General features: G+C 42.6%; 1 protein-coding gene and 1 long non-coding RNA gene across 4 annotated transcripts in view; one reads left to right on the top strand and one right to left on the bottom strand.

The window, feature by feature from the left end:
• Positions 1–17,244, bottom strand: part of LOC309826528 — a 65,573-nt gene that overhangs the window by 47,596 nt on the left and 733 nt on the right. For 2 of the 3 annotated variants that reach the window (XR_014297113.1, XR_014297114.1), the window contains one exon: positions 1,863–2,030. This is a non-coding gene — a long non-coding RNA (uncharacterized lncRNA). Of the gene's footprint in view, positions 1–1,862; positions 2,031–2,168; positions 2,235–17,244 lie in introns of all 3 variants that reach the window. The other variant, XR_014297112.1, reaches the window with a different exon arrangement.
• On the top strand, positions 12,328–16,676 carry FOLR2 (folate receptor beta). The gene is made up of 5 exons (XM_082660762.1): positions 12,328–12,456; positions 14,231–14,392; positions 15,447–15,635; positions 15,748–15,883; positions 16,033–16,676. The coding sequence occupies exons 2-5, from the start codon at positions 14,243–14,245 to the stop codon at positions 16,317–16,319; spliced, it is 762 nt and encodes a 253-aa protein (XP_082516888.1). The 5' UTR covers positions 12,328–12,456; positions 14,231–14,242; the 3' UTR covers positions 16,320–16,676.

Below are 17,244 nucleotides of genomic sequence, written 5' to 3'. Positions count from 1 at the left end.
TGAGGATGTATTAATAATTTTCCAAATTAAGATTTCCTAGAGCAGCAGTACTGGCATAAAAATAGACATAGAGATTAATGAAACAGAATTGAGAGTCCAGAAATAAACCCTTATATTTATAGTTGATCGATTTTTGACAAAGGTGCTAAGGCAATTCATTGGGATAAAGGATAATCGATTCAATAAATGTGCTGGTACAATTGATTATCCACATACAAAAAGATGAATTTAGACCTTCAACTCATAACATAAACAAAAATAACTCCAAAGGGATCATAAACTTAAATGTAACAGATAAAACAATAAAAACTTTAGAAGAAAACAGGAGAACACCTTCCAGACCCTGTGTTAGGCAAAGATTTCTTATATTAATGCTTCCACCCATCATTTGTTTCTTTTTTGGACTGAAAACACAGTCCATCACTGAAAAAACTGATAAACTGGACATCATCAAAATTCAAAACTTCTGCACTTCAAAAGACATCATTAAGAAAATAAAAGACAAGAAATAGCCAAGAGGAAATATCTGCAAAACACATATCTGATAAAGGACTTGTATCCATAATATACAAAGAATACCGACAACTTAATAAGACAAACAACAAATTAACTAATGGGCTAAAGAAATGAATAGATATCTTATCAAAGAAAGTACACGAAAAGATGCTCAACATCATCAGTCATTAGGAAAATGCAAATTAAAACCAAAATGAGATACTATTTCATACCCACTAGAATAGCTACAATAATAAGACAGGCAATAACAAATGTTCATAAAGACATAGAGAAACTGGAACCCTCCTATATTGCTGATGGGAATATAAAACGGCACTGTCCTTTGGAAAACAGTGTGGCAGTTTCTCAAAAGGTTAACACGAAACTGTCATACGACCCATCAATTCTACTTCTAAGCATCTACTCAAGAGAAATGAAAATACATATCCACACAAAGACGTGCATGTGAATGTTCATAGCAGCATTAGTCGTAATAGCCCCAAACTGAAAATAAGCTCAATGTCCATCAACTGGTGAGTAGACAGACAAAATGTGTCGTATCCATACAACAGAATACTATTCAGCAATAAAAAGTAATGAACTACTGACATATGCTATGTCATGGGTGAATCTTAAAAACATTATGCTAAGTGAAAGTCCATTTGTATGAAAGTTCCAGAAAAAGCAAATTTATAGAGACAGAAAGTACACTAGTGGTTGCCTGAGGCTGGATTTTGGAATAGGGATTAACTGTAAATGGGCACAAGGGGGATGAAAATGTTCTAAAACTCATTTATGATCAGGTTGCACCACTCCACAAAGTCACTGTAAATGTTAAATGGGTGAATTTTATGATATGTAAAATGAATGAATGAATGAGTGATTGCCTATAGAATACTCTCCCTTGCAAAGGTAGCATATAAGGAATTTTATAGATTTCTGAAATTTCTGTGGCGTGCACCCATGAGGGGATGCATTCTAAGGAATTTAGCATCTGGCTCCATAAAAATCTACCATCTGAGCCAAACTCTATTCCATCATGAACTTTGAGAAACTGGTTGGACCAACGTGGCAGTCAAGGAGGGAGTCAGTACTTGGTGTAGATGTAAACAATACCAATAGGGATGCTTAGGAGGGTGGCCCACTGCCAAGAATTTTTTTTAGAGAGAGTGCTTATTGCGGTTGGCACAAGTATGGTCTACTGAATTGAGGGTTAGAGACCACAGCCAGGGGAAACAAAAAGGGCTGCATCATATGACTAATCAAAAAAAGAACATGAAGCACATTACCAAAAATACCAACATAATAACCACAATCATATCGCCTTCATCAACTTCCCTAATTCTTTAAAAATTGTTTCTTGTTACCTGTTTGTGGCTTAGCATCTTTCTCCATAGAAGTCTTCTGCTTTGGGGCTGGAATTTTTCTGGAAGTCTCAAGTCCCAGGGCTCTGACAGCTTGAATCATCCAAGCATTAGTTTATGGTGATGTCAGATCCATGAGTCTATTTTCCAGTCAGTCAATTATGGTACGATCTTCAGGAAAACAAAAGGAGAGAAGAGAAGCTCCTTGTTAGCACAAACGGAAGATCGGTCAATCTATTAATTTCTAATACCAGAATAAAAGAGGGAAGAATTTTCACTGGGGTGTAATACAACAGAGCATGAACTTACTGTCAACTGCTATATTTCATGAGGTCTCAGTTGATAGCTGTTTTGAGGAGAACATATTATTAGGACCTGGAGAGGGAGAGGTGGACAAGGAGAGATTGTCTTCTCAATCAATTTAACAAACTTATTTTTTATAATTCCATTTGTCCTCTCTATTGCCTCAGCTCCAAGGGAGATATGGACAGTGGATGTATTTAGAAATCTTGAGGGCCTCACAGTCTGTTTTGTAAGATGTGTATGAAAATTACTATCAATAATAAAAGGTTATTTTAAAATAAAGGATAAAATCATCTTGGAAATAGACTTGTTGACAGTCGTCATGCAGACCCTTGTTATTAAAATGCGTGTGCTTTTACTCATGTGGGAAAGTCTGTAATCACTAAACATTCACAGACACAATCCTTTACCTTGTATAAAAATCCTCTAGAAAGGACGAATTCTTCTCTTTGCTCTAACATCTTTCTCCACAATGTGAACATGATGTACAGGGCAGCTCTTATGATACTGATAAGCTGAATTTTAAAACATGGAGCATACCAATCATACCTAACTATTTTTAGCATCCCTCCTTGCCTCCTTCTTTACTTATGAGTACCATGCTGTGAGGGAACAAATTTTTTATGTATTCTAGCAGCTGTCTGGGAAGTGCCAAGATGATTTTGGTATAAAATATGCCTTGATAGTTTTATTATTCTGAATTTAGGACCTGATCTTGGAGAAGGGAAACAGAAAAAAAAAAAAGTGTTGTCAGGAAATAACCTCAGTCTTGGCTGTGTTATTAATACGAAAACTATATTTTATAACAACCTTGTCACCAAGAATTTTAACTTCTCTAGAAATGAGGGATCCTATTGTTTCATGTTATATCATGACCCAAGAGCATGATGCAAGTCAGCACAAAGCCCAAAAAATTAACATGCTTTTTTGAGAAGTGAAAGTTCAAATTCAGGTTGATAACGACCTAAACTTTGCTATGAGGGCAAAACACACAGGAAACAAAAAATAACTTTTATTTATTCGTGTTAACAATAGACTGTATACTCGAAAACCATTTTACTTACAAGTGACCAATATTATTTAAAGCTTTATGCTTCTTAAAATAGAAGTAATCTGAAGAAGCACTTCTGGAATGACAGAGTAAGGACATCTGAAAATCCACTCCCCCATAAAAGCAATAACACTGGCAAAACTTGTCAAAATCAACTTTTCCAGAACTCTGGAAATTAATCAAAGCTTTCAAAAACCTACGGAGAATTTATTCAAGAAAAATGGCTGAATATCAGTAGGAACAGTGAGCTTTGTGGTACTTTTATTTGCTTTTTCCCATCCTCCTCTCCCCAACTCCACAGTAGTCTCCAAAATCAGCAGCCTCACAACTACAGTAGCTATGAAAACCAGTGGCCTAGCAGCCACTAGAGGGGGCAGAGTGGGTGTGGATCTCCCCAAAAAGCCCTATCCCTAGAGAACTGTCACTATTTGATCTATCTGGAAGCTCTGTTAAGAGCCCCATTCACAAGGCTTGTCTGACTCAGAGCCCACCCAGTGAGAAACCCAACGCCTAGGTGTTTGTCTAAATAATCAGCAGCAAATTATTTGACATCCCAGCTTCCTATCAGTTGTGGCAAACAAGAGGCAGGACAAAAAACTTAAAAGGAACATCAGGGAATGAGATGCCAAAAGGGAGCTTTGAAAAGCTCTGACATCTCTACCTGGGGATCTTGAATTCATGTGCATTTGCAGAACTGTGAATATGTCCAGGAAATACCTGAGAAGGCTCCAATCCCTCAGCTCTGGGTTAGGTGATGATCCAAAGGCAAGATCCATGAAAGAAAGAACTGATAAGCTAGATTTAGTCAAAATTAAAATTTTTTGCGTGATTAAAGACATTGTTGGAAATTCCCTGGAGGTCCAGTGGTTAGGACTCAGTGCTTTCACTGCCGGGGCCTGAGTTCGATCCCTAGTTGAGGAACTAAGATACTGCAAGCCGTGCAACATGTCAAAAAAAAAAAAAAAAAGAAGACATTATCAAGAGAGTGAAAGGTGAAAGGACAAGCCACAGACTGAGAGAACATATTTGCAAAAGATATATCTGATAAATGCCTGTTATCCAAAATATACAAAGAACTTTTAAAACTAAACAATAAGAAAACAACCTGATTAAAAAAAAATGGGCAAAAGATATTAATTAACAAATACTTCATCAAAGAAGATATACAGATGGCAAATAAGCATATGAAAACATGCTGCACATTATATGTCATTAGAAGTGCAAATTAAAACAACAACATGGGGCTTCCCTGGTGGCACAGTGGTTAAGAATCCGCCTGCCAATACAGGGGACACGGGTTTGAGCCCTGGTCCGGGAAGATCCCACATGCCGCGGAGCAGCTAAGCCCATGCGCCAAAACCACTGAGGCTGCACCCTAGAGCCTGTGCTCCACAACAAGAGAAGCCACTGCAATGAGAAGCCCACACACAGCAACGAAGACCCAACGCAGCCATATATAAATAAATAAATAAATTTATTTTAAAAAAACAACAAGGGCTTCCCTGGTGGCGCAGTGGTTGAGAGTCCGCCTGCCGATGCAGGGGACGCGGGTTCGTGCCCCGGTCCAGGAGGATTCCACATGCCGCGGAGCAGCTGGGCCCGTGAGCCATGGTCGCTGAGCCTGCGCGTCCGGAACCTGTGCTCCGCAATGGGAGAGGCCACAACAGTGAGAGGCCTGCGTACAGCCAAAAAAAAAAAAAAAAAAAAACCACACACAACAACATGATACCATTACACACCTATTAGAATGTCCAGAATCTGGAACACTGACAACACCAAATACTGGCGAGGATGTGGAGCAAAAGGAACCTTCACTCATTGCTGGTGGGAATGCACAGTAATACAGCCACTTTGGAAGATAGTTTGATGGTTTCTTAAAAAACTAAACATACTCTTACCACATGATCCAGCACTCATGCTCCTTAGTATTTACCCAAAGGAGTTGAAAAGTTATTTCTACACTAAGACCTGCACATTAAGGTCTAGAGCAGCTTTATTCATAACTGCTAAACCTTGGAAGCAACCAAGAGGTCCTTCAGTAGGTGAGTGAGTAAATAAACTGTGGTACAACCAGATAATGGAATATTATTCAACACTAAAAAGAAATGAACTATCAAGCCATGAAAACACATGGGGGAACTGGGGACTTCCCTGGTGGTCCAGTGGTTAAGGATCCACCTTCCAATGCAGGGGATGCGGGTTCCATCCCTGGTCGGGGAACTAAGATCCCACATGCTGCGGGGCAACTCAGCTGGCACACGACAACTACTGAGCTCGAGTGCCTTGACAAGAGAGTCCATGTGCCGCAAACTACAGAGCGCACGTGTCCTGGAGCCTGTGCACCACAACTAGAGAAAAAAAACCTGCATGCCACAACCATAAAGAAGCCCATGCGCTATGACGAAGAGCCCGCATGCCGCAACTAAGACCAGACGCAGCCAAAAAAAATAAAGAAAATAAATAAATTAAATAAATAAATATTTTATAAAAAAGACATGGAGGAACCGTAAATATATATTACTAAGTGGAAGAAGCCAATATGAAAAAGCTACATACTGTATGTTTCTAACTATATGACATCTGGAAAAGGCAAAAGTATAGAGATAGCAAAAGGATCAGTGGTTGCTGGGATTGTGGGGAGGGGGGTGTAGGCAGAGCACAGAGGATTTTTAGTGCAGTGAAAATACTCTGTATATTATAATGATGGATACCATTACGCATTTGTCCAAATTCATTGCATGTACAACACCAAGAGTGAACCCTAATATAAATTATGGACTTTGGCTGATTAAGATGTGTCAATGTAGGTTCATCAATGTAACAATGTTACCACTCTGGTTGAGGATGTTATAATGGAGGAAGCTATGTACGTGTGGGGGCAGGGGATATATAGGAAAATTCTGCACCTTCCCCTCAATTTCATTGTGAACCTTAAGCTGCTCTAAAAAACGAAAGCCTGAATAAAAGTTTTTTTTATTAGAGGTGCTCAAAAGCAGGTTTGAAGTGGCTTCAGGTTTGAAGAATCTATAAATGTGAAGATGGAAAACAGAAATTGTCCATTCTTAAGAACCAAAAAAAAAAAGGGAAAAATGAACACAGCCTCAGGGACTTGTGGTAACCATCATGCATACCAAAATATGCACAATGGGAGTTTTATAAGGGGGGGGGAGATATAAATATTATAGTATTGGAGGAATCGTGGCCTAATCTCAGATTTTATAAAAAAAATTAATCTACACATCTGAGAAGCTCAATGACGTCAAGATAATATAAACTCAAAGAAATACACACTTAAACACATCAGAGTCAAACTACTGGAAGACAAAGAGAGAATCCTACAAGCAGCAATAGAAAAACAACTTATCATGTACAAAATACCCTCAATAAGAGTAACTGCTAATGTTTCATCAGCAACGATGAAGGCCAGGAGGCAGTGGGATAATATATTCAAAGTGCTGCAGTGAAAAAGCTCAATCAAGAATTCTATAACCAAGGGGAATTCCCTGGTGGTCCAGTGGTTAGGACTCCCTGCTTTCACTGCCAAGGGTATGGGTTTAATCCCTGGTCAGGGAACTAAAATCCCACAAGCTGCACAGTTTATCCAAAAAAAAAAAAGAAAAAGAAAAAAAAAAGAATTCTATAACCGGAAAAACTATCCTTCAAAAATGAAGGAGAGGGACTTTCCCTGGTGGCACAGTGGTTAAGACTCTGCGCTCCCAATGCAGGGGGCCTGGGTTCAATCCCTGGTCAGGGAACTAGATCCCACATGCGTGCCACAACTAAGAGTTCACATGCCACAACTAAGGAGCCCGTGTGCTGCAATTAAGGAGCCCACATGCTGCAACTAAGACCCAGTGCAACCAAATAAATATTTAAAAAAAAAAGGAAGGCAAAATTAAGACATACCCAAATAAACCAAAAGTGAGAGAATTTGTTGCTAGCAGACTTTCTTTACAAGAAATACTAAAGGTTGTTCTTCAAGCTGAAATGAAAGGCCACCAGACAGTATGTGAATCCCCATGAAGAAATCAAGAGCATAAGTAAAAGTTAATATACAAAGAAATATAAAATATGGTATAAATGTATTTATGTTGTAACACTTATCCTATCTAATGGAAAAAGACAGCTGTGTAAAATAATACTTATTAAAAGTCTGTTGATATGTTCATAATGTGTAAAATTATACTTTGTATGACAATAATAGTACAAAGGAGTGGGGGAGGGAATGAAGCTATATTGGAGCAACGTTTTGAATACTATTGAAACTCGGTATTAACATCAACTAGATTGTTATAAATTATGATGTTAGTTGTAATCTCGGAGCAACTAGTAAGAAAAAACTCAAAAATTATAGTAAAAGAAACAACAAAGGCATTAAAATGGTACACTACAAAATATGAATTAAACACAAAGACGGCAGTAATGGAGAAACGGAGGGACAAAAAAGACAAACAACATATATAAAACAAATAAAATTAAAGATGTAAAACATATCATTAGTAATTACATTTTATATAAATGGATTAAATACTCCCAATAAAAGTGCAGAGATTAGCAGATAAAAAAATCATTATCCTGAGCTTCCCTGGTGGCGCAGTTGTTGAGAGTCCGCCTGCCGATGCAGGGGACACGGGTTCGTGCCCCGGTCCGGGAAGATCCCACATGCCACGGAGTGGCTGGGCCTGTGAGCCATGGCCGCTGAGCCTGCGCGTCCGGAGCCTGTGCTCCGCAACGGGAGAGGCCACAACAGTGAGAGGCCCGCGTACCGCAAAAAAAATAAAAATAAAAAAAATAAAGCACTGAACAAACAAGGAATAGACGGGATTTTCCCCAATGTGATAAAGGACATCTATGAAAAACCCACAGCTAACATCCTGTTCTATGCCAAAAGGCTTTACCCCTAAGATCAGCAATAAGACAGGTATATCCACTCTCATCATGTCTACTCAACACTGTACAAAAGTTGTAGCTAGGGCTATTAGTGAAGAAAAAGAAATAAGATCCATACAAATTGGAATGTTAGAAGTAAAACAATTTCTATTCACAAATGATGCGATATTCTATATAGAAAATCCTAAGGAATCCTCAAACACATGATTACTAACAAATGAGTTCAGCAACTTTGTAGGATACCAGATCAATATGCAAAAATCATTTGTATTTCTATACACTAGCAATGAACAATACAAAAATAAATTTAAGAATACAGTTCCAGGCTTCCCTGGTGGCGCAGTGGTTGAGAATCTGTCTGCCAATGCAGGGGACACGGGTTCAAGCCCTGGTCCGGGAAAATCCCACATGCCGCGGAGCAACTAAGGCCGTGCGCCACAACTACTGAGCCTGCGTCCTAGAGCCCACAAGCCACAACTACTGAGCCCGCGTGCCACAACTACTGAAGCCCTTGTGCCTAGAGCCCGTGCTCTGCAACAAGAGAAGTCACCGCAATGAGAAGCCTGCGCACCGCAACAAAGAGTAGCCCCCGCTCGCCGCAGCTAGAGAAAGCCCGTGCACAGCAATGAAGACCCAACGCAGCCAAAAATAAATTAAATAAATAAATAAATTTATTTTAAAAAAATAAAATAAAATAAAAAAAATAAAATAAAATGTGTGGCCCAGGATAAAAAAAAAAAAGAAGAATACAGTTCCATTCACAATAGCTTAAAAAAGAATCAAATACACAGGAAAAAATTTAACAAACGAAGTAAAAGACTTGCACAGGGGACTCCCCTGGCAGTCCAGTGGTTAAGACTCCGTGCTTCCCAGCCGCATAGCACAGGGAGATCAGCTCGGTGCTTTGTGACCACCTAGAGGGGTGGGATAGGGAGGGTGGGAGGGAGGGAGACGAAAGAGGGAAGAGATATGGGGATATATGTATAACTGATTCACTTTGTTATAAAGCAGAAACTAACACACCATTGTAAAGCAATTATACTCCAATAAAGAATTAAAAAAAAAAAAAAAGACTCCGTGCTTCCACTGCAAGGGGTGCGGATTCAATCCCTAGACAGGGAAATAAGATCCCACATGCCACATGGCGAGACCAAATTAAAAAACAACAACAACAAAACGTGTACACTGAAAATTACAAAACATTGTTGAAAGAAATGCAAACCCTAAATAAATGGAAAGAAATTCCATGTTCATCAATGAGAAGACTTGATAGTGTTATGAGGACAATACTTCCCAAATTGATCTACAGATTGAACTCAATTCTTATCAAAATCTCAGCTGGCTATTTTGGAGTAACTGACAACCTGATCCTAAAATCCATATGGACATGAAAGAGACCTACAATAGCCAAAACAATCTTGAAAAAGAACAAAATTAGAGGAGTCACACTTCCTGATTTTAAAACTTACTACAAAACTATAAGACAGTACAGTAGCAGGATGGAGTTGAGAGTCCAGATTTTTGACAACAGTGCTAAGACAATGCAAGAGGGGAAAGCATAATCTTTTCAAAATATGGTGCACGTTCACAACTGAATATTCACATGCAAAAAAATTAAGCTGGACTCTATTTTACACCACACACAAAAACTAACTCAAAATGGATCAAAGGCCTAACCATAAGAGCTAAAACTATAAAACTGTAAGAAAACGCAGGGGAAAAGCTTCATAATATTACATTAGGCAGTGATTTCTTGGATATGATAGCAAAAGCACAGGTAACAAAAGAAAAAAAAGACAAACTGGACTACATCAAAATTTAAAGCTTCTGTCCAGCAAAAGACAATTAATAGAATGAAAGGCAACATACAGAATGGGAGAAAATATTTGCAAATCATGTATCTGATAAGGGGTTAATCCAGAATATATAAAGAACTCCTATAATTTAACAAAAACAAAATAACCTGATTAAAAAATGGGCAAATAACATGAATAAACATTTCTCCAAAGAAGATATACAAATTACCAACAAGCATACAAAAATAGGCTCAACATTACTAATCATTAGAGAAATGCAAATCAAAACCACAGTGACATACCACCTCATATCCACTAGGATGGCTACAATTAAAGAAACAAACAAACCAACAGAAAATAACAAGTGTAGCCAGGATGTGGAGAAACTGAAATCCTTGTACACTGCTGGTGGAAATGTAAAATTGTGCAACCATTTTGGAAAACAGTATGACAGTTCCTCAAAAATTGAAAATAGAATTACCATATGATCCAGCTATTCCACTTCTGGTTATATATCCAAAAGAATTGAAAGCAGGGTCCCAAAGAGATAGTTGTATACCTGTGTTCATAGTAGCATTCTTCACAATAGTCAGAAGGTGGAAGCAGCTCAAGTGTCCATGGATGGATGAATGGATAAAATGTGGTATATACACACAATGGAATATTATTCAGCTATAAAAAGGAATGAAATTCTGACACATGGATGAACCTTGAGGACATTATGCTAAGTGTAATAAGCCAGTCACAAAAGGACAAATAATGTATGACCCCAATTATATGAGATATCTAGAGCAGTCAAATTCTTAGAGACAGAAGGTTGAACGGTGGTTACTGAGGACTGGGGAGAGAAGGAAATGGGGAGCTGCTGACTAATGGAAATAGAGTTTCAGTTTTACAGGATGAAAATGCCCTAGAGATTTGTTGCACAACAATATGAATATACTTAACACTACTGAATTGTATACTTAAAATGGTTAAGGCAGTAAATTTTATATAGTCTGTATTTTACAATTTTTTAAAAGGCTAAAATATTGTTTAATTGAGGTATTCTCATTTATCAGATTTGAGACAATTTTTCTCTGTGACCCTGGACTTCTGTACCTCATCTTCTACCTGTGTCCATCTGGCTGCTCATAAATTAATCTGATAGCTGCCATTTAAGCCTACTCAAGCAACCTAAATGTCCATCAATAGATGAATGGAAAAAGAGGATGTGTTCATAGTAGTATTCTTTACAGTAGTCAAAAGGTGGAAGCAGGGCTTCCCTGGTGGCACAGTGGTTGAGAGTCCGCCTGCCGATGCAGGAGACGCGGGTTCGTGCCCTGGTCCAGGAAGATCCCACATGCCGTGGAGTGGCTGGGCCCGTGAGCCATGGCCACTGAGCCTGCGCGTCCAGAGCCTGTGCTCCAAAACGGGAGAGGCCACAACAGTGAGAGGCCCACGTACAGCAAAAAAAAAAAGGTGGAAGCAGCTCAAATGTCCATGGATGGATGAATGGATAAAATGTGGTATATACACACAATGGAATATTACTCAGCCATAAAAACAAATGAAATATTGCCATTTGCAGCATATGAATGGATGTACAGATTATGATACTAAGTGAAATGTCAGGCAGAAAAAGACAAATATTATATGATATCACTTATATGTGGAATCTAAAAAAATAATACATTGCCATGTGGTGTGGCCAAAAAAAAAATAATAATAATACAAATCAACTTATTTACAAAATAGAAACAGAGTCACAGACATAGAAAACAAACTTATGGTTACCTCACAGGAAAGGGGAGGGAGAAGGATAAATTAGGAGTATGGAATTAACAGATACACACCACTATATATAAAATAGATGAACAACAGGGATTTACTGTATAGCATAGGGAACTATATTCAATATCTTGTAATAACCTATAATGGAAAAGAATCTGAAGCTGTACACCCGAAGCTAACACAATATTATAAATCAAATATAGTTAATTAAAATTTTTTTTAAGCCTACTCAGTATATGTCAGGCTTTTCTACATATAATTCTCAACAATCTTCTTGTGAGCAAACTGAAGCTGAGAAAGATTCAGTGATATTTCCCACAGTTGTGGGAGGGATGGAGCTATCACTGGGTCCCATGACCTGGCCCCAAAGCCTGGGTTCTTTCTCACTAGGTCCCATTCCCCTCAAGTCAGCTTTATCCTAACAACCGCTTGGGGTCAAAAATTCAGATCCCCCTTGGAGATGAGCAATCATCTAGATTTTGATGCATGTTGAATGTGTAGACCCTGGAATGAAGAAATTAACAAATAAAGAGATGAATGAAAACAGGAATGGATCATTTGACAGACTAAAGCAACCCTGAAGAGGGTGGGATCGGAAGAGAAGGAAGAGCAGGAGGAAAGCTGAAAGAGGAAATTGTATCTATGCTTCCCAGAGCTCCTAGTCAGTCTATCCGGCGCTGAGGACAGAGAACACAGAGGGCAGTGCTGCGGCTTGGAGCTGCTGCCAACCTGAAGACAGGCCAATCCAGACTTGTGTGTGCGCCCAGCAGCAAAGGAGGCTCAGGCAAGTTGCCCTAAGGAGGGGATGGTGACAGGACACTGGGGAGACTTGGCAGGTTGGCGCATAGGGGCGGGGCATACCTCTCTTTAGAAAGATCACTCTGGCTCCTGCGGGGAAGGTGACTTGAAGGGGAAGAAACTGGAGGAGGGAAGACCTTACCCCAAACACAGAGCCAAGGGAAGTGAATTCCAGAAACGTTTTCGGAGAGACCTTGCCAGGGCTTGGTGATCAACTGCATGGAGGATGGGGAGGGAGAGGAAAGTCTCTATTATCAACTCTTAGGTCCCTCGGTGACAGAGCCTAAAGGAAAAGATCTGTCATGGGCGGGGTGAAAGGTGAGAGGCAGTCATGGACAGAGTAGTGGGCCGTCACTTTTGCTGGGGGTCTCCCACGACTCTAAGTGCTTGTCTGGTTAGCAGCTCCAATGTGAGGGACTTTTATGTTGTCCCTCAGGTCCTAGGGTCCTGCATTTGTGTTTTGAGGGATAAGGTAGGGATCTGGTGCATCTGTCCAGAAAGAGCTGAGGAGGCCAGAGTCACGATGTGGGGGGTGGACAGGAGGAAATGGCTTTCAGAGAATAGGGAAGGAAAAAGTCTGAGAAAGCAAAGCTGTTTAAAAACAACCACCCCAGGGGCTTCCCTTGCGGTGCAGTGGTTAAGAATCTGCGTGCCAAGGCAGGGGACACGGGTTCGAGCTGGTCCAGGAAGATCCCACATGCTGCAGAGCAACTAAGCCCATGTGCCACGACTACTGAGCCTGCGCTCTAGAGCCCACGTGCCACAACTACCAAGCCTGCGTGCCACAACTACTGAAGCCCACGTGCCTAGAGCCCGTGCTCCGCAACAAGAGAAGCCACTGCAATGAGAAGCCTGCACACTGCAACGCAGAGTAGCCCCCACTAGACACAACTAAGGAAAGCTCTCGTGCAGCAACAAAGACCTAATGCAGCCAAAAATAAATTAAAAAAAAAAAAGTAGAGTCCCAGTAGCAACCTAAATGTCCATCAACAGACTGAGTGGATAAAGAAGATGTGGTACATATATACAATGGAATATTACTCAGCCATAAAAAAGAATGAAACGATGCCATTTGCAACAACATGGATGGACCTAGAGATTATCATACTAAGTGAAATGAACCAGACAGAGAAAGACAAGTATCATTGTCTTATATGTGGAATCTTTAAAAAAACAAACAAAAAAAACCACCCTTGTCATTTCTGTATCATTTAACCAAACACCATCCTGCGTGTTACCTCACTTGATCCTTGTGCTGATCAGGAGAACTCAGCAGAGCTGGGTCGCTGCCACCCCAAGGGTAACAGGGTTTCTAACCTGGCATGGGAACCCAGGTGATCCAGGGTGTAAAGGCAGGGCACTTGCTGGACATAGGATGAGGGCACTGTGTGTCCCTGGCCCCTTTCAGGGGAGCAGAGCATGGACCTGAATTATTTAGTTACTTTTCTTAGATCAAGTCCAGAGAGAAGGTGAGAGCACAAGGCATCTCCTCCACCTTGGGAAGATTCCCCCAGGGCTCACCCTCTAATCCCAGATCCCCTTCTGAGCCCTTCGAGCCTGAGGTGAGGGAGCCACCCCTTTTGCCGATCTTCTCTACTTCAGTCTCAAGGAGCCTCAGGACCCCAACACTGAAGGAACAGGGTCTGACCCCATCCTTCAGTGTGGAGCTGGGGAGACTGAGGCAAGAGGTGAAGGGGGCACCCTGCATGGGACTCTCTCCCCTCAGGCTTTGGTCTCCCTCACCACAGCTGCCTCTGCAGGAAAAGAAAGGCATGCCCTGGAAATTAACACCCCTTCTGCTGTTTCTGGCCTGGATGGCCTACCAGTGCAGTGCCCAGCCCAGGACAGACCTGCTCAACGTCTGCATGGATGCCAAGCACCACAAGGTAAAGCCAGGCCCTGAGGACAAGCTACATGACCAGGTGAGGATGGACTGTGGCTCTGGGCAGGGAGGGGACTTGTTCAGACAAGGAAGAGGAAGTCAGGGTGGCGAGGGAGGGGTCGCGGGGTCAGCCCCTTCACCACACACACACATCCTGAATTATCACTGTGGGAGAAGGTGAAGGTAGGATGCGGGGGAGTGGCTGGCGTGATTCTAGGGGTGGCCTGCTCAGGATAGGACACCGTGTCGGCAATAAGGCGGAATGATCGTTTACTGAGCACCTACCAGGTGTCATGTGTTTTCCGTGTGTGATTTCATATTCTCAGGGGTCCTGTGATGTGGGTAGATGATGTTCTCCTCCACATGACACAAATTAGGAAACTGAGGCCCAGAGAAGCACACAGACACACAAAGGAATGGGACAGGACTTGCCCTTGTGGTGGGGTAGGGGTAGGACTGAGGTGGGCAACTCCAGGGGTTTAAAGGGTGAGAGACTTCAGCGTATATTACTGCATAGCGTATCCCCTTTCCTCCTTTGCTCAGAATGCCACCTTCCAGTGAGGCTGTTCACAGCCAGCCAGAAAATTTCAACAGTCATCCCATACTCCATATTTCCATTCCCTGCTGTAATTTCCTCCATATAACTGATCGGATCTTGATATATATTTTTTCTCTTTTAGTTCTTACTGTCTCCCCTCACCAGAACACATATTTCTGTTTTGTTCTCTTCTATATTCCCAGCATCTAGAACAGCAACTGGCATAAAACAAGTACTCAGTAATTATTTTTTAGTGAAAAAATAAAATACTTTGTATAAAGTATCAAGCGCTGTATAAATGAAAACTATTGTCTCCCCAAGGCAGGGTCTCTCCCAGGCTCTCACCACCCCTGCCTCCCCATCACACTGTTGTAATTGAGTCTCTCCCAAGACCAGAGTTTCTGGAGGCCAAGGACAGAGAGGTCCTAACAGCGAGCGTTCCTAGGACAACCTACCTGGGGCAGGAGGGCAAGAGCCAAATGGGAAGAGGCTGGAGGTGGCAGAGCTTGTGGTCGGGGAAGCAGTTAGTCTCATGTCTCCCCCCCCCCCCCCCCAGTGCATCCCCTGGAAGAAGAATGCCTGCTGCTCTGCCAAAGTCAGCCAGGAGCTGCACAGGGACACCTCCTCCCTGTATAACTTTAACTGGGAGCACTGTGGCAAGATGAAGCCTGCCTGCAAGCGCCACTTCATTCAGGACAACTGCCTCTACGAGTGCTCACCTAACCTGGGGCCCTGGATCCAGGAGGTATTGGTGTCTCCCTCACCCCACCCCAGCAGGCTGTCGCCCAACTCAGTCAAGGCTGTTCCTACCAACATCTCAGGCTGACTGGAGCCCTCCCTCCCCCGGCTCCCCCCAGGTGAACCAGAGCTGGCGCAAAGAACGGTTCCTGAACGTGCCCCTGTGCAAAGAGGACTGTCAGAGCTGGTGGGAAGACTGCCGCACCTCCTACACCTGCAAGGCCGACTGGCACAAAGGCTGGAACTGGACCTCAGGTGAGGGCCTGAGGGTGGGGAGATGGAGGTGGAGAATGGAGAAAGGGGGTTTGAGGATTTGGGGTTGGGCAAGTATTTCTAAGGGGGGCCAGAAATGAGTTTTGGGCCCAGGGGCTGAATGTCCGTGCCTACCCTCTCTCCCCCTGCAGGATCTAACAAGTGCCCAACTGGGACCACCTGTGGCACATTTGAGTTCTACTTCCCCACGCCAGCAGCCCTGTGTGAGGGCCTCTGGAGTAACTCCTACAAGCTCAGCAACTACAGCCGGGGCAGTGGCCGCTGCATCCAGATGTGGTTCGACCCCGCCCAGGGCAACCCCAACGAGGAGGTGGCGAGGTTCTATGCCTTGGCCATGAGTGCTGGGGCCATGCCCCAGGGGATTAGACCTCTCCTGCTCTGCCTGGCCCTGATTTTGCCACTCTGGCTCCATGAATGAGTCCAGCCATCCCCAGACAGTCCTCAGGTTTGATGACCAGGCTGGGCTCAGCTCAGCTCCCACAAATGAGGAAGCCATAAGCATGCCTCCATCCATTACCCATCCCTCTGTCATCTAGTTCCTGCTCCATGGTGGGGCCTGTGGTTTCTCTGACAGCCAGTTCTAAAAAACAGACCAACACATCCGTGTCTGATGAATTATTTTGGTTGTGAGTTTGTGGGTGGTAGAGGGCAGATTCCATAGTTTTTGGATTCCTTCAGATTAGAGAAATGAGACATGGGTTTGAAACCCAGCTCTGCTACTATGTGAAAGTGAAGCAGTTGCTTGACTGCTCTAAACCATACCTCCTCAATAAAATGAAGATAATAATCCTTCCTTCTCTCATGGTTGTTAAATGTTGCCTAAAAACCATGTGTGCCTAGTGCCTGCACATTAATAGTCCTCAGGGATCCTGTTGCCCTTGTAGCCCCAAATGAGAGCGCCAAGTCCAGAACTTCATTATTTATACTGGGCCCCAAATACCCTTCCTTTCCCCCAGGCCTTGTCTGCCTGGCTCTGTGCTCAGCTCTGCTGCTCTGGGAAAGCTGGGGATGGGAGCCAGGGAAGGCTTTGGATTCCCGGGGCAGGGGGTGCAGCGGGTCTGGTGTGAAAATAAATTCACCCATGTGGATTGAAGGGGCAGAGTTGGGGCTTGGGAGCCTCAGAGGAGGAAGACAGCAGATTGGGGAGAGCATCTGTGAGGTTCCTGGGGAGGAAATACTCCGGAGCCTTGCACTGGTTCAGCCCTGCTGTATCCTGGAAGCGTGGCTGGAAAAGCGGCGGAAACCCTTAGGGGCTTCCCAGGGGCAGGAACTTCTCTGGCACCTTTGTCCCCTCCAGGGTTGGTAGATATGCCTCTCCTAGAGGATTGCTCTGTCGTTGCACA

Source organism: Grampus griseus (genome assembly GCF_964374135.1).
Source record: "Grampus griseus genome assembly, chromosome: 8".
NCBI lineage: Eukaryota > Metazoa > Chordata > Mammalia > Artiodactyla > Delphinidae > Grampus > Grampus griseus.
Note: the sequence above shows the minus strand (reverse complement) of the source record. Positions and strands in the feature narration are given on the sequence as shown.

Excerpts from the sequence above, each read along its gene's own strand:
- FOLR2 (XM_082660762.1), top strand. The coding sequence starts at position 14,243 with ATGCCCTGGAAATTAACACCCCTTCTGCTGTTTCTGGCCTGGATGGCC. Across the intron at positions 14,393-15,446 it reads AGGACAAGCTACATGACCAG|TGCATCCCCTGGAAGAAGAA; the intron begins GTGAGGATGGAC and ends CCCCCCCCCCAG. Across the intron at positions 15,636-15,747 it reads TGGGGCCCTGGATCCAGGAG|GTGAACCAGAGCTGGCGCAA; the intron begins GTATTGGTGTCT and ends GGCTCCCCCCAG.